The sequence below is a fragment of the Varanus komodoensis genome, unplaced genomic scaffold (genome assembly GCF_004798865.1).
Source record: "Varanus komodoensis strain SLA01 unplaced genomic scaffold, ASM479886v1 scaffold17, whole genome shotgun sequence".
Lineage (NCBI taxonomy): Eukaryota > Metazoa > Chordata > Lepidosauria > Squamata > Varanidae > Varanus > Varanus komodoensis.
In genome coordinates this window covers 11313395-11333890 of record NW_025335505.1, presented here as the reverse complement: position 1 = coordinate 11333890, position 20496 = coordinate 11313395, and the positions used below count along the sequence as shown (strand labels likewise).

The 20496-nt window shown below is 41.3% G+C and overlaps 1 protein-coding gene across 1 annotated transcript in view; it reads left to right on the top strand.

The window, feature by feature from the left end:
- Window positions 1–2777, top strand: part of PIEZO2 (piezo type mechanosensitive ion channel component 2) — a 263275-nt gene extending 260498 nt beyond the window's left edge. The window contains exons 51-52 of the mRNA XM_044426273.1: window positions 1384–1564; window positions 2525–2777. Coding sequence (XP_044282208.1) covers window positions 1384–1564; window positions 2525–2777 — 434 coding nt within the window. The remainder of the gene's footprint in view (window positions 1–1383; window positions 1565–2524) is intronic.
- Window positions 2778–20496: the final 17719 nt, after the last annotated feature.

Genomic DNA, 20496 nt, shown 5'->3' with positions numbered 1-20496 from the left:
AATTGGCAAAAAAAATTGGTCTCCCCTGCCATTGCAATCAATCCCAGCTCATACTAAGAAAGCTCAGTCAAGGTGATCTATAGATGGCATCTTACTCTAGTGATGTTTGCAGGCATAAGTAAAAGTAATTTGCCATTATTTCGGAAGGGATGTGAAAGGGGCATGCTTATAGGTAGAGATTAGAAATGAAATTAACAAAAGAGGTGATATAATCCTAATTTGAGTGATTGGTATAGGAAGATGTGGAATTTGGGTTTATTGTACAAAGTGACCCAGCAAGTTGGGTGTCTATAAGACTATCTAGAGATTGATACACTGGAATGTACTTGGTCACCATTTGTCAACTTCATTGATCAAGAAGGAGATGCATTCCACTCTGCCCCAGTGACACATGCCAAAATCTGGACAAGCTTACTTTTCTCTAAGAGATTTGGAGAGTAATATTCTCCGAGAGTTTTTTGACATAGAGTGCTCTCCTTTTTGGAAAATGACTTTCACACTCATGCTAAAGTTGGTGGCCATGACATATGTTTATGTTCTGTTTATACTTGTTTTGTTTTTTAACTATTAGTAAGCTATTTGATTGCTTTCTTAGAATATTTGATTAAAAATCATAAAAATTTATATGTTTTAGCACTGAAACGAATCTGTGCATGGATAGATCAAATACTATTCTATAACAAAATGGATTTCCTTAACACAGTTTGGCCTATAAAGTTATGAAATACAATATGCATTGACGAGGCAACATGTTAAAAGAATACTATTTATATTAAAGGCATATGGTGTCTCACTGCTTTTCTGAGCTAGTTTTGAACTGGGGTACTTTACTTGCCAAACTCAGTAAGACAGGTAACAATAAAGCTGTGGTGTAGGTGAGAGCCAGTGTGGTGTAGTGGTTAAGAGCATGGGACTGGGACTCAGACGATCTGGGTTCTAGTCCCCACTCGGCCATGGAGCCAACTGGGTGACTTTGGGCCAGTCACAGACTCTCAGCCCAACCTACCACACAGGGTTGTTCTTGTGGGGATAAGATGGAGGAGGAGAGATGATGTAAGCTGCCTTGAGCCCTTTGTAGGAAAAAGGCAGTATATAAATCGAAAAATAAATAAAATAAATAAAAGGGCAAAATTGTACAACTTTGGGAAACAATGGGTTTTTTTTTTCCTTTGGCGTAGAAATGAAGCATTTCATTTCACCACAAATTTTAAAAGTGAGTAAGCTTGCCTGAGGACTGAAGAAGAATACCTTTGAGCAGTATGCTGCCCATAGATAGCTGTTTGGCACCCCTGGATTTCAAATTGCCCTGAAATATATTAACAGGTAAGACACATTGATACAAGGTGCTGACGAAATTGTTTCTCTCTTTTTTATCTTGGGTAGATGGGAAATATAAAGACATCAGTGTTTCACTGTCCAGTAATAACCAGTCCGGTGAACATCGTGAATGGTGGGTTCTAAACCAGTCAAACAAATTTTCAGAACGAGACAAGACGAATCTGGAGCTTATTGTATTCAGTGACAAAGTTAGCCCTCCAAGCCTTGGATTCTTAGCAGGCTATGGGTAAGCAAGCATCTCATCCTAATATCAGTGTTTCATGTGACCAATGTAATGGAACTGAAACACCTTTGTTATTCTCTGTAGCATACTTGCTATTATATAAAACAGAACCTCTTCTGAGGCATCCCAGAGAGGTTTTGCAAGACTATTATCAAGAGTAACTAGACATCTTCCGGAGGATGCCTACTATAAGAGATCCTTGAAGTTGAAGGTCAAGAAGTAATAGTAATGGGGGTGAGAAGTTGACTCAATAGGAAGAGGGCCACTGAGCATGCCCTACTCAAAAACCTGGACCAGACATTCAATTCATTCAGGCATCTGCCACACAGCCTCCAGGTTACCCTGACTGGGTTAGTAGAGGTTCTGTGGATATCAGAGACCAATTCAGTCCTGAAGCCTACAAGATAGATGAATGCCCAGGATGATGCAGTGATCCAAAATAGTTGGCACAATAGTACTGCATTTTTTATTTTATCCAACTCTCCTGTATAAAATTAGTGTGTACAAGCATAGCTAGAGCATTTGTACAGGGCCTTAAAGATGTAAAACATGCCCTCTTCAATCTACACTGCTACCAGTAAGTTCAGCTGGGCGTCTAGATAGTCCTTGCCTTCAGGGCAAAGGGTCAAAAATGCTAGGAGTTGAAGTCCAAAATATTTTGAGAGCTACTTTCTCTTTGTCTTGATCTAGCCTCCAAATCTTGGCTTTGTGGCAGTGATCATCTCACCACGCTTATAGTCTTGAGTTCTCTAGGCAGGCCAAATATTGTCTAGGACATTGTTGGACCCTTTGTTGGAACAATAGATCATATTCTGATGAATCCCAAATTCAGTTGAAAATTAGATCCCAAACTTGAGAGTTTACTTTGATTCTGAATGCTTGCTTTTCCCCCTCAATATCCATAGTTCATCTGAAATTGTTGTCCATTTTAAATCATAGTGCCTTGTTGTTCTTTCTTTATAGCATCATGGGATTGTATGCTTCAGTTGTCTTGGTAATAGGAAAATTTGTCCGTGAGTTCTTCAGTGGGATCTCTCACTCCATCATGTTTGAAGAGCTTCCTAATGTGGATCGTATCCTAAAATTGTGTACTGATATCTTCTTAGTCCGGGAGACTGGTGAATTGGAACTGGAAGAAGACCTGTATGCCAAATTAATATTCCTGTACCGCTCACCAGAGACTATGATCAAATGGACTAGAGAAAAAACCAATTGATCTCTCTGGGATTGGCTATGCACGTCAAGATGACTTTATCTGGCTGTTGTTTTTTAAGAAGCACAACATTCTCTTACAAGTGAAGCCTTATATAATTGGGTAGCAGTGACATTTGTGTCCATGGAATCCACTTGGCTTCTTAGAAATCTATGCTGCCTATCAAATCAAATATGAAGAAAGTTAGCCTTTGTTTTCAACCTCAAGTCATCCAGCATCATAGAAATTTGCTTTTCAATTTACTGAACAAAGTATTCGGCATCCATGTCTGACTAAGTTAATACCTGGGCTTTTACTCTCACTCTTAATGGGAAAAGAGAGATATCACAGCTGAATTAACTGGGCCCTCACTTTTTCTGGAGTGATATATTTTGGATCGTGAAATATGCTGCTTTATATCACTGACTTTCAAAGGTGGTCAGAGTTGCCCTTCTAGGAAATCGAAGGCAATGGATCACAGTGGGTGCTGAAGGCAACTTTCTTAAGTGCATTTCTAGAAAATCAAATCTGTTGAAGACTTTGCATATGTACTTCTGAAAGGAAAAAAGTCAGTGACATTGTCATTAACTGCCTTATTTTATTTGAACAATTTGCAGGATACATTGAAAACATCAATGACTTTACTCAGGAAAATAAAAACTGTAAACATTCAACTAATGGATAATGATTATGGTGAAATATTGTGATATTTTGCTGGGCCATTTTCTCCAAATTATTGCTCTCCAGCTATTTAAAAAAAGATCGTTGAACTTTATGAGAAGGCTTTGAGGGCAGTCTTTTTCTCTGCTTCCTTCAACATGCTTTCCCCTATTTTGACATTTTAATGTAACAATCTGACTTGTATCTAGTATTTCCTTCCAGTGTTTCAGGTATACAGTAATGTTTACATAACATTTTTATGTCCACGATGGGTTTTTAAAGTTCCCAGTCATGAGAAAAGTATATATAATGAGCTTGGAAAATGGGCTTTTCTTAAATTATTGCTATTGGTGACCCAGGCTATTCAGCAGAGAATGCTGTAGCATGAACTTTTAATTTGCAATGTAGTTTTCATTCCATGACTTAGAAAATGCAATTTATCATCATCATCATCATCGAATGGGTAAGATACGCTAAAGGGTTATACTGTGTAGTTTTGATTCCACAATGGCTTCAAATAAAGCACATGTTGCAAAGTCATTTTAGAAGTATTTTTTCCTATGCTTGTTTACACTGAATGGAAAACTCTTTGTATAAATTAACTATGTCTCAGTTGTGAAAACTGTCAGTAATCATTGAAAAATCATCTTAGCTATTTATTGTATATTATAATGTAGTACGTCACTAGAAGGTAGATGATATGTACAACTGAACAGGAAAGGTAACAGTATAATTTCTTGCGTGTTTCAATCTAGTCCGTCTTAAATAAAAGCACACAATGTAGTAAGGTCATGACCTATTCACACTGTTTATCTGTTTCCATGTAAACCTTGCTGGTACCTTTCTATACTGTGAAAATTAGCACATTTTGACACAAAAGAAATGCACAGCAAAATAAACCACTTCAGTATATTGTACTAATAAAGCACATTGTGACTGGAACTCATTCAAAGATGCTCTAATTTCCTGACAAACCACAATAAAGCCTAGGCATACTTCGCATATGGTAAGAGATGTATTACTAAAAAAAGATAAAAAATCTAGCTCTTCTTCTAAAATTATCACTGACTGAATCAATATATAAACAGCAAAGAGTCCCATGGCATTGATGTTTGTTCACTTATCTGTACAGAGCCTAAATATATACATGGTGAAACTTGAGCTCCAAATAAATACCTGACAAATCTATTACTACCCTTTTACATTTTGGGGCCGTTTTGCTCCACTGTTTACAGACCCTCCACCCTCTAACAGTGTGAATAAATATACCTGCCACCTTAGGATAATTCTTCATGCATTTGACAAAGTAGACTGTAGTCTATGAAAACTTATGCCAGTAAGCCAACAATACAATCGTTTAACTGCAAAGCAGCATAGGACACACTGGTGTTCCTTTCCCTATGGAATTTGAAACAATTTAGAAAGACAGAATCAGGAGGTAAAGTGGAAGAGAAGTGGAGCAGCATCTGATTTCCCCATTTTGGCGAAGCAGGTGTGTTTGGGAAAGCTACAACAAGGGCATAGTAAAAGCTCTTGTATGCTGTTTGCCCAGCAATAACAGTATTCAGAGGCATGCTGGTTCTGGACCTGAAAATACCTTTTAGCTATTGTGGTTATAGCTGATCCCCCAATAATAACAGTGTTGGACTGGGGACTTGGGAGATCCAGGTTCCACTTAGCTCACTGGGTGACTTTGGGCTATTCATTCACTTTCATTCTAACCTACCTCACAGAGTTGTTGTTGTGAGGCTAATATGGAGCTATGTAAGCATGCTTAGGTTCTTCACAAGAGATAGAAAGGCGGGATATAAATGCAATGTAAAAATACAGAATTTCCCTGCAAGGTTATATGCAATATTAATCCTACTAACAGTTGATGAATTGAAATGGATGTGACTTACATTGGAACGTTGCTCCTTAAATGTAATCTGGCAACATATAAGTGTGTTGCATATTTTCAAAGGGCTACATACCACAAGACAAGGCTATTGGAATTGTGGGCTCCATTCACCTTTCAGTCATCCTAAATCACGCTATCTTTTCCTGGTAGATCTATAGAGAGATCTAGCTTGGGTGGCTGAACTACACACAGCCACCAAATCAGACTGATGTCTTACATTAAATCGCATTTAAATTTTCATTGAAGGAAAATTGTTTTTGTGATTATCTCAATTGTGCATGCATGTTATTTATAAATCATACTCCCCCAGCATACAAAGAAAAAATTGTATGTATCTTTTTTAGAACAACATTGTGTTGCAATTCACCTAGAAAAGAGCCTCAGTCTGTGCCAGGAACATGTCCTGGAACATGTGAAGTAATCCATTGTGTGCAGAATGCTTTTCTCTTGCCGCTGAGTAACTACAGACACTCCCATCACACTAAGGTTTAAAGGTGACTGCAAGACAGATGGCATGGCATCCAAACATGTCTGAAATCTGATAACAGGCTTTAGAAATTAAGTCCCACCAAGAATGGAAGCAATATTTGCATGGAGCAGCATCTCATAGAAGATGGTTCCAAGAATGTTTGGCCATGATAAAAATGAACTCTGTGCACATCGGTGAGGATAATTGGGATACAAAGAGGAAATGTCATGGTATTTCTTTTCTTTCTGCTGGTTGAATACCTTGGGCTATGAGTCTAAGATGCCTCTATCATTCTTCTCATTCATGCACACAAAGACTGTGTACTTGATCCATGCAGACACACCTTGTAGGTCTAATTGTATGGAGAATATTGCACACAGAACAGGCTTTTTGTGAAAGATTAAAACGTGGTGTTTCCCTTATGGTTTAACTGACCCATCCCAATTTCAGTTTCTTTCCATGTAGATAAAACTGTAAATATAGTACATGTAAAATACAAATGCCAAATGCATTACTTAAGACAAGGTAAGATGCAAAGGTTGATTTTGTTATCTGAATTGTAAGAAAAAGCAGTGGCAATGTGACAAAATGGTGGCAATGTAATTAGCAAAACCCAAAAATGTTAATGGTACTAATATTCTTTGTATACTGTCATTATGATATGAAAAGTTCTTTTTCTTGATTAAAGTTTCTTTTAACAATAAGGCTTCTCTGTTGCTGTCCTTCAACAACAAATGGCATCAACGCAGCAGCAATCAAAGTGCTTCCTGGCATTCTGGAGAATGGAACCTAATACACGCTGCTGCCTTTACTGCCCTTCTAAGGGTTTGCATCAAAGGAAACAGAAGAGCAGCATGTTTGCTGCCATCTCTGTTTGATGATGGCTTAGTTCTAACTCTGATCCTTTGAGAAACGCAGAAGACTGAGGGGTCACTTCATGATGCTTCCCAATTACTTTGGGATGGACTACCTTGTGGGGGGGGAGGGGGGAGAGAGAGAGAGAGGTCCTGTGTTTGGAAGATAGGGCTAATATTGCTGCTTCGTTGCAGAGTCTCTCTGTGAAACTGCATTGGTCTCAGGGAGCCAACTTGCTGCCATTTCAGTTAGGGCTTTCCTTGTACTGCCATTTGATTTAAGGTTGATTTGTTGTGTGACTGTATTCTGAAGATCAAAAGTGAGTGTGGCTCCTTACATAGCTGAAGCAGCAGAGTCCATGCACAGAGACAGGGGTATCAGTATGCTTGGGAAAACACCAAGCTTTGCAGAAGTACAAGAAAACAGGGAATGAGAAAACCACACTTGGCTGGCAGACGCCCTCAGAAGAACCCACAGAGAATTGCGCATGCTTAAGGGTGACAGGATGCTGACTATGCAGGGAGGGACATGGGAAAAACAGGTGGGTAATGGCAACCAGGGCTGACTGCAATCATGAACAGGAACAAGGCAAACGGAAACATTCGGCTGCATTTCTTACTTTTCACTATATAGCACATGTGGCAAATAGCTGGCACTGATAGGTGGCTCCATCCTTGCCTACCATGTCAATGCAGTTGGGTGGACTAGAAGGGTTTTCCAGTGTAAGCACAGCACTATATGAGTGCTCATTTTGGGATCTGAAAGCCTTTCTAAAGTTGAAAGGCTAAGCACTGATCAAAAGGAAGTATACCTGTTTTTCTCTGAAGTGTCTGTGAGTTGCACAGATGTGCAGGGCAGTCATTTGCAACGTTCATGAGATGACTGGCTGTAGTGGGACTCCTGCCCAACTTTCCTGTGCATGCTCTGAGTGTTTTCACCACCTCCAATAGTAGCTCGCAGACTGTTCCCCATGTTGCAGGTCACAGAGACAGCCCTAGGCTGCCTCTACATGAGGCCGATGCAGTCCTAACTCCTCCAGGTCTTCAACTTGGAAAGGTCTCCACCCCACAGCACTTAACTGGGGGACCACGCAGTTAAATCTCTTTGATATCATGATTTTAGGCGTCCCCACCCATCCATGCCCATCACCTCATTTGGGGGCAAGGGAGAGCACTGAATGCATGCCCTCCGGTCTCACCAGGAATGAAATTTGCACATTTGCCATTTTGAACTCTTCACTGTGGCAAAGGCTGTCAGAGCATCCGAGTTAATCATCGCAGGGCACACAGTTCAAATCACCGCAGTTAACGCTACTGCTGTTTTTTCTGTCAACAAGCAAGGAGGTGGGACAAAGTCCCTCTCATTGCTGCTTTTCACCTAAAAACTGCTGGCACTGGGACTTCACTGGGACTCAAGTGGGAGGTGGGAGCCATGACCAAGCATGTGGAGCTGGGTGAGGCAGCTACCAAACCTCTGCTCTATTCTACAGTGTTCGGAGTGACTCTTCCGTGCAGGGGCAGAATCCATTGTTTTGACTCCACAGCTGTTTTGACTCGAAGAACTACAGCTACTGCAACTTGTCCCCCTTCCCATATCCTCTAAGCAATGTCCTGTGATCATTTTTGTAAAATGTCTTTCTTCACAGCAGGGGAGGGCAACCTGTGGCCCTCCAGATGTTGTGAATTGCAGCTCCCATCAGCCCAAGACCACATAGCTAATGGTGAAGGATGATGGGAGTTGCAGTCCAACATTTGGAGGAACGTAGCATCTGGAAACCTATTCCTTTTCCTGGTGTCTGCACTTCTTCCTTTCACAGTGAAGTTTTCCTCCTTCACATACGTTAATAGGAGGTTGTATAGCCAAGTTATTCCATATCTTACAAGTTATTCCACTGTCATAGTAGCATCACAGCTTAGAAGATTCTAGAAACCTTCTTTTTCCAAAAAATCCAGCTGTGGGAACACGTGTCTGTGATATGGTCCCAGCACTCTCCCTTCTAATGTATGCAATATATTCCCTGAAATTGATACTTTCAGACCACACCGTACCAAACAAACAACAAGCCAGAATACTCTTAGAACTACTGATTTTCTAAGCAGATGGTACCTGTAGGACTTGGATAGGACTGTTGGGTTGAGCAACTAATTCTGTTTCTGTAACTCATACATAAGCAATGCATGACAATTGAACTCATCAAAGCTCAGAAGCACAACAAATTGCATATGGAGATAGATTACAGATGTATAGCTTGACACAAAAATGCCAACATATAAACCTCAAAAGCATTTGCTTTGTTTTATACTGGAGCAAAGCACAAAATGTGTTTTGGTTTTTCTTCCAGCATCTGTCTTTTGGAAAGCATTCTCTGTTAATGGCTTCCATATGACACTACCAAACATTGCTTGCCGATTTGTCTAGATCCATTCTTCCTATATCCATAACTTTCCTCATTTCAGAGTTAAATATGGAGATGGAAGGCAGAGGGTATAAAGCATTTAATATCATAGCTGCCACAACTTGAATTAGCAGATAATTTGGCATCCATAGTCGTAGTCCAAAGGTATGACTACTATCTTTAAAAATGTACTCCTACCTAATCTTTCATCAACAGCAGACATTTCTGTTCAAGGCCAAGCACAGCATGATAGACCTCAGTGCCGGGCTCTTAGAATCACAGAGGTACTGAACTAATATCTCTCCTCTTAAGTGTCGACAATGTGGTGCCTACAGGCACCAATGCATCCCTGGACACTTTTCTTGGCTCCTGCCAAATACCCTACCCCTCCCACTTTTTATTCAAAAGCATTATCTTACTGGGAATTGGGATTACTTCAAAGCAAAGTGCATCCTCCAGCAGCTGCCATCTTCATTTCCCATGAGTGCCTCCAGGCTACATGGCGAGTCATCACTGTGATCAGCCTCCCATTTTGTGATGGGTTCTGAAATTACCAAATACAGCCATGGACTCTAGAAGTATGCCTTCCTTAATCTTATTAAGATCAACCAGTGTTTAAAGTGCCACTTGCCATAACCTCTTGAATAAAGTAGTATATGATATATTGATGCTGATGCGTGCACACACATGCACACACCTGCTCACAACTTGTGCATGCAAGCGTTTGAACTCTACAAAACTTTCCCTTAAGCAAGAACTTTCAGCAGCCTTTTTTAAATGGTACTTTGAGCTCATCAAAATGATAAGTCCCATTTATAACTGCAGGTGGTTTTAGGGTTGAGATAGGAGTCAGAATTGCAGACAAAACTATTATTAGGCTATACCATAAAACTATTGCTTCAAGTTCCTCAAAGACCTGTGAGGGATGGACTTTGAGGAAAAGTCCAGAATTTGTCGATTCAAGTGGCCAACCAAACCACCACTAGAGCCAGTAGCAGCAGCAGATGTTGAAGTAGAGGAAGAGGAAGAGCAAACAGTTAAAATGTCGGCAACTAGCATGGACGGCTACCTACCAGAGCTGACACTTGTCACCACATATCCATTTTTCCTTTTAAGTATTTCGTGAAGCAGGTTTACTGTGCAGTGAAGTATCTGGTGGTAAGACTACTTCATCAGCCATCTTAATTTTCCCAAAGTGCCTCTGAGTTCCATGGTCATGAATACTGTACTGTACTGTATATGAGTAGTGTAGTTTTAATTGTTAATATTATTTGCTTATTTTATCTGGCCAGGGCGACTTATTTTGTATTGTTATTTCTTGTATTTTAATTTTATGTTGTGAGCCGCCCCGAGGCTTCGGCGAATGGGGCGGCGTAGAAATGTTTTAAGAAAGAAAGAAAGAAAGAAAGAAAGAAAGAAAGAAAGAAAGAAAGAAAATTGTTTCTTTATGTTGACTTTAAATTCCTCAGGGATATTATCTGAGTTGTATTTTGCACTGTGCTTCTGTTATTGATCTTTTTACCTTTTTTCTGATTTTTTTATATTATGAATACATGGTAGCTATCAAAAACTGCTTCTGGTCTTGTTTTGGCAGTGAAAATACTGATTATCCATCTTCTAATCCCAGTTACGGAATCCGTTCAGTTTCCGCATGGGTTAGCTGGTGGTGCTCATGTGTAGAGCCACCTAATAGGCTCTACGAAGCAAGTATTGCAATAAACACATGGTTGGTTTCACTGAATTCTACAAGCCACTGTCCTGCTTTATTTCTGCCCCTGGGCCGCATTATCCCACAGCATTTGATGCTGCTCTGTTTCCTACTTTTCTTTTCCAGTTATCTATGATTAATCTTTGAATGTTATCAATTTCCTCTTGAACACCTGCATAAAAGGTTTTTTCTTCTTCAGCAGCTGTTGTTGAAGCATAGACTTGATGGTTATTTTGATAGGTCTTCTGAGAATTCTTACTGATATGATTCACTCTCACTTTGCATTATAGTTCCATCCTCCTATGGAACATCTTGGCTCTGCATTAGAGCCACTCCATTTCTTCTGAGGTTGTCATTTCCAGAGTAAAAAAAATTCCATTTGTCTGACTGAAAATGCCCACTTTCGTTCACTGACACCAAGTGTTGCAATGTTTAACCATTCAATTTCTCACTTCATGCTTTCCAGATTGCCTTGATTTATACTTCTTATATTTATTTATTTAGAATTTTTGTATGCCATCCCATTCACATAAGCCTTGGGACAGCTTCCAACATCATAAATAAATACACATACTAATACATATATATATAAAATCTGGATACATTCTGGCTAAATACTTTAAAATATGGAATATTTCACATTCCAACTTCATGTTTGTGCAGCATCAGGCTTCCCTTTTGCATGTCAGCCACTAGACTTCCTTTTCAGCCTTGATGCAGTTGTGTCGTTAGTGAAAGGACTATTCATACTTGTCCTTTGCTCATCCCCCATAGGTAGCTGCATGCTTTCCAACCCATGCGTTTCATCTTCTGGTGCCATCTCTTCTTTCATTTCTGGATTGGTTGGTCATAGGGTTTACAAGGTAAGACTAAGGGATTGTCATTTCTGCCTCGCTGTGGCATGGGTGTTTGTGATTCCCTATGATTCTCCTGGGAGTCTTCTGACCTGTCCCAGTAGCCTTGGTGACTGATGACGGCTACCGAGCCACGCGATAGTCCACTTGTTCTCAGAGCTTCCAGGAACTTGACTGCTATCACCAGCACTGTGGGTATAGATGAGAGTGAAGCAGGGCCTGTGGGTTTGTCCTAAAGAAAAAGTAGCAATCGATGTATGAAGAGTTGGGACAAGGAAGCATAGGGAGGGAGAAGTGTCCCTTAATGGGGATAGCACCATCTTTTATTTATGATCATTGACTAATCAATAAATCACAAAGGAACCTGCATTAATGGTCTCCACAGACATTACAGAGCAATTTGAAAGCTTCAGCCGGCACTTGATTGACTGCTGCCATAGCTGTTCTCCACCATCAGTGGCATGATGTCTGCTCTGAGAGCAAAGCTACAGCCTGCAGGCCTATCCTGCCAGAATCGCAGAGGAACTTAAGCGTCTGTGTTTGCCAACTCCATAGCTCCACAAAAAGGCAGGACTGGATAGAAGAACATGTGTTGTATATTTGCGGCTCCAGAGTATTGTTAGCCAGGACCCCAGCTGGAGCAACTGCAGGTGCGAAGCTTTCCAAAATTAATGTATTCATCAAGTATTTTGGCATGCATGAGGAGTTCATATTACAAGACTTTTCAGTGTGATGCTAATCGTTTGTATTGCCCTGTGCTGATTTTTTCAGGACTACTTCAGAAACTGGAAAGAGACTTGGGGTTGCAGAATGGTGTGCTCCAGGTTCCAGCGAGGGTCAGCCTCAGTCTCAGTGAGAAGCTCCCCTTCGAAGTTGTGTGTGTGATTTTTGTGAATGACAGCACAGCTACAATTATAGCCATCTGCAGCTGGCACAGTGGTTTAAACCGCTGTGCTGCTGGGCTGGTAGATCAGAAGGTCGACGGTCCAAATCTGCACAACGGGGTGAGTTCCCGTTGCTCCGTCCCAGCTCCTGCCAATCTTGCAGTTCGAAAGCATGCAAATGCAAGTAGATAAAAATGTACCACTTCAGTGGGAAGGTGTACTTCGGTGTTTAGTCATGCTGGCCACATGACCATGGAGACTGTCTGCAGACAAAAACTGGCTTCCTTGGCTCGGAAATGGAGATGAGCACCACCCCCTAGAATCAGACATGACTGGACTTAATGTCAAGGGGAAACCTTTACCTTTTTAAGGAAAGAATGAGTTCAAGGTCAGTGGAGTGGGGTAGCTGAAACCCAGTTCCATGTCCACTGTCAAAAAAACACTATTTCTGCGGGGTGCCTGCAAGCCACTTGTGGCTTGGACAGTCCGCAATGTCGCAGTGTGGTATTGTTCTGGTCCATTGTGGGAACATCACATGCTAACCACCTGCTGCTGCTGCTCCATAAACAAGAGGAAGGGAACAGTGGACAAGAAAATCCAACTGAAACCCCAGTTCTGGTTGCTGGGCCTTCCACAGCTGCTTAGAAAATTACTGAGACAGTGTGAAGTTACAGTGTCTCAGTTTCCCATTTAGAGGAGAACTGTGATATGTGAAAGCACCATTTCCCAAAATAGAACTGCAATGAAATTGATTATATTTGGGGAAGCAGCTCTTTTGATGCAGTATCCATTCCTCAAAGGGAACCTCTTTTTGTGCTTTCCACATTGTTAAACTCTCGCACATCATGCTAGTGGGTCTGTGGTGCTTATGGCCCACTCAGAGAAAGGATTCCTGGGGAATATGGGGAGGTGCTTCTGGTCATGAGTCTACCTAGCCTAGGATTGTCAACATTGAATGGCAGCAGCTTCCCAGGGATTCAGGCAGGATTCTTTCCTAGCCCTACCTGGAGATGTCAGGGATTGACCCTAGGACCTTATGTTTTTCCCTCCTTAATCGGATTCGACGAGTTTCCCATCGGGACTGATGGCTTTACACCCAGAAATTCAAGGCATTCTCTAATCTGCATTAAGACCATCAACCTGAAAGTCATACGCGGCTAAGTGGAGACGATTCTCTACCTTTCCAGAGTCTCTTGCTTTTCTCCCATATTCAGCATCCATAGAGAATATTCTTCAGTTTCTCTTAGAATTCCACCATTTAGGACTTAAACCATCTTCCATAAAGGTATACATGGTGGCGATTTCTTACTACCATGGTACAATTCAGGGTTCCTCCATTTTTTCCCAACCATTGATAAAAAGATTTCTTAAAGGGCTGCATAACCTTCATCCAACGATCAGACCAGTTATGCCTACTTGGAGCCTTTCAGTGGTGTTGCAGGCACTAACGAGACCCCCATTTGAGCCTTTGGCGACTGTTGATTTGCGCCTTGTTTCCTGGAAGACAGCCTTTCTTGTAGCGGTTACATCAGCGCGAAGAGCTAGTGAGCTCTGTGCCTTAAGGGTATACGCTGCCTATTTAAATTTCCATAGGGAGAAAGTTGTTCTGAGGATGGATCCCTCCATTCTACCGAAGGTGGCTACTACTTTCCATATGAGTCAAGAGATCGTTCTACCTGCCTCTTTTCCATCTCCATTGAATCTGATCAAGAGATCCTTGCACACGCTCAACATACGCCGCTGCTTAGCCTTTTATAGATCAAGGACTGAATCCATTTGCCGTTCCAATCGGCTCTTTGTGAAATACTCGGAGCAGGACCAAGGGTCTCCTGTTATCCCTGAAAGACTCTCCAAATGGATAGTTCATACTATAACTTTGTCCTACCAGTTAGCTAAGGTAGACTTACCTACAACCCCACGGGGCCATTCTACGCGAGCAGTAGCTGCTTCTTCAGCCTTTGTGGTGGGAGTCCCGGTTGACGATGTCTGCAGGGCAGCCACCTGGGCCACTCCATACACCTTCACTAAACATTATTGTCCGTGCTAGACAGGACTGTTCCTTTGGCAGAGCCGTTCTTTCAGCTGTTCTTCGCTGACGACACCTCCCCTCCTTCACTCAGAGTAAGCTCGCTAATTTACCCATATGTGTGATGCACAGAGGCCACGACGAAGAAAAGCAGGTTGCTTACCTGTAACTGATGCTCTTCGAGTGGCCATCTGTGCAGTCACACAACCCACCCACCGGACCCGCTCGGTGTCGATGGGTGGAACTTGTTTTTCGGTACCATACTACCTTTTATTCTCGGTACCTACATTGTGTTCGTACCTTCTTATTGGTACATATAACATTTTTCATTGGCTTAGATTTTTTTTTTTTCTCTAGAGAGCAAATGTCCGGTCTATCAAAGATTGGAAACTGGCGGACACTCCGCTCCATATATAATATGGGGTGGGGAGCGGAGTTTCCCGCCAAAACCATTAGCTATCAATCTTCCGACCATAGGCAATGCACAGGCGCAGAACCCATATGTGTGACTGCACAGATGGCCACTCGAAGAACATCAGTTACAGGTAAGCAACCTGCTTTTCCTGCCTGCCTCCACCTCTTTTCTCCCTGACTGGTCTGCCTTCCTCGGTTCTCCAACCCTTGGCTCGCTTTGGACTGCTCTACCCATCTCAATGCATTTGCCTAGTATATCGACCTCCAGCTTGACCTTGGACTCTGTACTGGACTTGCTCTTGCCACACCATGTCTGCCTGGGTCCCGGTGCCTTTACCCTGTTAGTCAACCGCCCTTGCCCCAGAGGCTGACAGAGAGAGAGAGCCCATCTTATGTAAAGATGTTTCTAACTCTGCCTAGCAACTTCCAGAGTTGTGTTGGTAGTCTTTGGTAGCAAAAAACAGGTTCTTGACATAGTGCTTCGAAGAAATGAGCAAACCAAAAGACTACTGAATGCTGTGGTGCTCTATCTCATCAGCTGTGAAAACTAGCATCTTTCTACAGCATGCTAGGAAAGAAAGCCAACAAGTCCTGTTTTAAAGGAAAGGATATGTTTTGGGCATTGGGGAGGACTCTAATAAACCTACACAGCCAACACTGAGAAGCCTCATAGACAATAAACAGTCAGCACTTTAAGGCATATCACATAGCAACAAAACATCTGGCTTCCAAATAGCTAAACACCCACTATGGTGTGTCTCTCACAAAAGAATGGAGAGAAATTCAGAGCAGTTAAAAATCTCTGTGAAAGGACAAAAGCTAGCAAGGAGCGAAACCCTAGAGCGTTGACTCTAGACCTCTACTCTAATGGATCTAACAATCTACTATTACTATTCTGCCAAAATCTTACTAAATTGTTGGCTGCTTTTGCAAACTTCTTTGTACGAATTGATGGGCTTCAGAATGGGGCCTGGTGTGTTGCTCTGGCTCTCACTGCATCTGTCTGTGTGTGTACGTGCGCACCCCCACCCCCTCCTGCCACATCTACATTACATGTGAACCTGAACCAAACAGAGGTTAGCGTGCTCACAGAAAGCAAGTGAATTCAAGGTTCTCCAGATTTCCGGGCCATAAATTCAGCTTTTGGCTTCAAGAAGCAATCCTACTTTGCAGATTTTAAAGTTAGTTGAATTGAGATAAATGTACTCTCTTCTAGTATTGTTCTCGTATAAGATGCCTAAATTTCATCTGGGAAATTATCCAAAATGTGGCTTTTATTAAAATTTCTCTCTTTCTCTCTCCCTCTGTCTCACATACACACAGACCCTGTGAAAGGGCTGATCACTGTACTGTGTGCCATTCCTTGGGGGAAATGTACATTCCTAATATTCTTGTTCCATGTAGCTTTCTGTCAACAGCTCCCCCCACCCCCCAGTCTCTGGAATATGCCTGAGTCTATGAGGCCTTTAACATGCATTTATCATAAAATGATTGTTTTCTGGTGGTAGAATTAGCTCTGCATGCCCAATACAACTTCAAAGAGTATTACAAAAGATCAGAAAGATTTCATTATTTTAGCAATGTTGTAGTAACTGTGTACTTCACACTGAGGGGCTATTCAGGCACAAAAAGTCCAGTTGTGGCTTTGCAACACACCATAGTTTGCCATGCATTCTGTCCAAATCCAGTGAATTATGCCTGTGCAAACCATAGTTTGACTCCAAACCAATATGAAGCCATGGTTTACATATCTGACTTGCTACGGAACCAGAATTAGTCTTTTCTAACTGCCACATATGAGGGATGTGTGAGGGGGAAGAGGTTTATAAGCCCAAATCTCATGTCCACTCATTCTTATAATGCTAAAGCTAGATCAAAGCATTATCAGAAGGACATTGATTGACAAATTCTCTTAGGTGTAAGAGAATTCTAATCCATCTATCATGTTGACCAAACTGTCTTCAAATGAAACCTCCTTCCAAATGGTGACAGAAGCTTCTCTCCTTAGAATTCTAATGAAGCCTAGTCTTTTCCATTAAATATCGGGGTTTCACAACAACACAATCTCTGTACAGCAACGGGAGCTGTACTCTCATAAGTTGCCCTCAGACTATTTTCCCATTATCTAATCATCATCTCAAGCCACTGGCAAGAGTGATTTGTCCTTGCTGCCCACTGTGCAGTGGACGGTGGTGGGGAGAAGGCTGGCACACAGAGAGAAGGTGTGATCACACCCTTTTTAGTTCTGTACCCCCTCCACTGTTGGCTTTGGATTGGTCCACTGCTGGCATGCAGCCCCCCAGAAGAACTTTGTTCCCAGTCCTTGATATATAGGATCAGTTTTGCAAGATAAGCTAGAAGGATCTCCAGTAAACAGTGAAATCTTGTTTATTTTATTCAGACTCTGACTAGAACAAACTTAGTTGCTTCATAGCACTTCTCTCTTCCAGGACTGAAGATAGTTTAGATCAGAACGGCTTTGGAGTCACAAATATATATATATAGGCATGGGAGCCAAGCCATTGTCTTCCTATGTTCTCTTCTAGAGCCCATAATCTATGTTTCTGGCATGGACAATTTACATAGCATGCTAAGAATTTGCCTTGAAGGGAAAGATGGGATCTGTTGCAGAAGAAAGAACAAAATGCTGCAGAAACCAAGGCATGAAAAATTAAACACTATGCAGGGATGACCCCCAGAATGGACCAGCCACTTCTGAGTCACCTGAACACAGGTCAAAAGAGGGCCCTGCCTTCAATAAAATTTGCATGTGCTAATCTATATGGAGATACAGAGATAGGAATAATCATTATAACTTCAATAGGCACAGTACCTCTGCCTCCTGAAGGTCCTTATCTGGTTTTAAACTGGACAGCCCTTCAAATAGAAGACAGAAGGTTGCAGAAAAACTAGAAAACTTTCAGAAGAGCACAACAAAGATGATCAGGGGACTGGAAACATGTCCCTATGAAGAGAGATGGAAAGAGCAGGGCATGTCTAGCCTGGAGAAGAAAAGGTTGAAGGAAGATATGGTCGCACTCCTGCATTACCTGAAAGGCTGTCTCACAGAAGGTGGCCAGGATCACTTCTCAGTCCCCCCCCCCCCCCCAGTGAAGAACACAGAATAATGGGCTTAAGTTCCAGGACCCTGGGTTCCAGCTAGATAAATTGCCCATTAGAGCAGGACAGCAAAGGAACCCATGCCCTAGGGAGGCTGTGGGCTCTCCCACACTGGAGGCACGCAAGAGGCTCTGGCACAGCCGTCTGCCACGGATGCTGTGCCTCGCAGCCTGGCATTGAGCCGGGTGTTGGACTCAATGGACTCGTAGGCCACTTCCAGCTCAACTAGCCTCTACAATGCTATGACTGTCCTCTGTAAATGAGGACACATACCTAACCAAGGGTCTACATTATCAGCTGGGAGTTGGATACAGCGTATTCAAGTAGATGCAACGCCTTCATACTTTCAAAATGCAGCAGCGGTATTTGTGATGTTAAGATCCGGCATGTGGATCACAGCAACATAGATGGAAATGTTTGGGTGCAAGCTTGCCTTTTTACAGTTACACACTGTGTTAGTGGTATAGATGAATTCAGCTTTCCTCAGTCATGTTCTCCAGATACATGGATACAACTACAACTCCCAGAATCCCTGACAATTAGATATGGGAATTGCAGCTGATTTGTAGAAGTCTGGGCTATTTTTTAAGTATTGAGGGCCAAATGGTAAGTTATATTTTATATAAAGACCATTATTAAGAGCATTAGCATTGCCAGGCTGCATTTTCAAACTATGTATACTGCTTATTTGAAACTAATTTTCCTTAAAGTTTCATGGGGCCAATATCTGTGTGTTTGTGTGTTGAGAGAGGCCAAAGGTATCTAACAGTATTTGTTGCATTGTCCAATGTATAAGGCAACTGGAGAGGGATTTTTATCCAGTCTTCTTTCTTTCCATAAGTTGCCAAATTTAGAGAAATTTCTGCATTTATATATTTATTCACATATTTATAAACTGCCTATAACTGTCAAAGGCCTTCCTAGGCAGCTTACAAGTAATAACATATTAAAACCCATTCAAATAGTTAAAAGAATAAAACATCGATACAACACCAATAAAAATACATAAAAGGCCTCCAGAATTCATAGGGGCTAAGTACGGATATATATATATGTATGTATGTACGGAGATATATAAAGATATATAAATATATAAAGGTATGTCTTTGCCTGGCACTGAAAGGAAAATAAAGATTAATAGAACAAATATATTTTACATCAAGTTTCCTTAGCTGCAATGGTTTCTTTTAAAATTATGCAGAATTCATATCAAGTCATATTTATTAGTGGTGAAGATTATCTGATTTGATCATTAATTGTGGATTTGCTTCTCTTCTCTCCCATTTTGCAATGATAGATAGATGGTTGAAGAGTTAAAAGCCCAAATATTTGCTAGGAAATATATTTACATTAAAGGGGAAACATGGCTTTTTTGCAGCAAATCTATGAGTTCTTAAAGTTTACACACAGTATTTTGTACCATAAGCATGGCACTGAAGCAGTATACAACATAATTAAATCTGTAGACTGGAAAAACACATACCACTAATAAAGCATTTGAACAATACACATTTAAACTTAATGACATCCAGCACAGGAGTCAGCCAACAAGTTTCTGCATGAGCCTTGTCCAAGGATTTAATCTCTCCCACATCTACAAGAGTTCTGCAAAGAACCAAACAACACTTCTAGGAGCAGAGGTACAAGAAGCTGTGGTGCTTCTACGTATAATTTGAACCAATTCCTCAGAAACTGCAAGACTTAAAAATATTCAGTTTTGGCCTTCTTATTTGGCATCTGGTGCAAGCATTTAATATCAATGTTTGCTACATTTTCAGGCTTCAAGCTGCAAAAAGATTTTCTTGGGATTTCAGTAAGATATTATGGTTCCAATGGTTCTATTATATCCCATGAGACTTTTGTTCCCTTGTCTAACTGCATGACCATAGTGGGGAATTACTATACAATGGAAGAAATTATGTCCACAACATGGGTTATCTTGTAATCTTGAATTATCTTGTAATAAAGGATAGTTAAGGCTTCAGGGTATGAGGACAGGAACAAGGGTGTGCTGGCCCCCATTTATGGAACAACATCTCTGTGGTAGCTCACCCAGCATCAATCTCATCATCTTTTTGGTGGCAGGTAAGGTGGTCCCTTCTGCTGAGGTCTTTAAAGAGACCCAGAGCCCTGATAGAATTACCCATCTCACGTGTTTTACTGGGCCATGTTTGTTTTATGTTTTAGCTGTTTTAATTTTTTTAAACATTTCTTTGATCTCATTCTATTTGTCTTGCTTTATGGACTGTTGTAATCCGCCCAGAGAGCTTCAGCTATGGGGTGTTATAGAAAGGAATATTATCATTATCTTCCTGAATTCCACCACAGGAATGGCAATTAGATCCTCAAGTCCCTAATAACAAATAGTTTCAGATTGTGAGGTGGGCAGATTTTAGACTTGGGATATGTTGTGCTTTTGTTTAATTAAATGCTGAGTTCCAACAGCAAAACCAGTTGC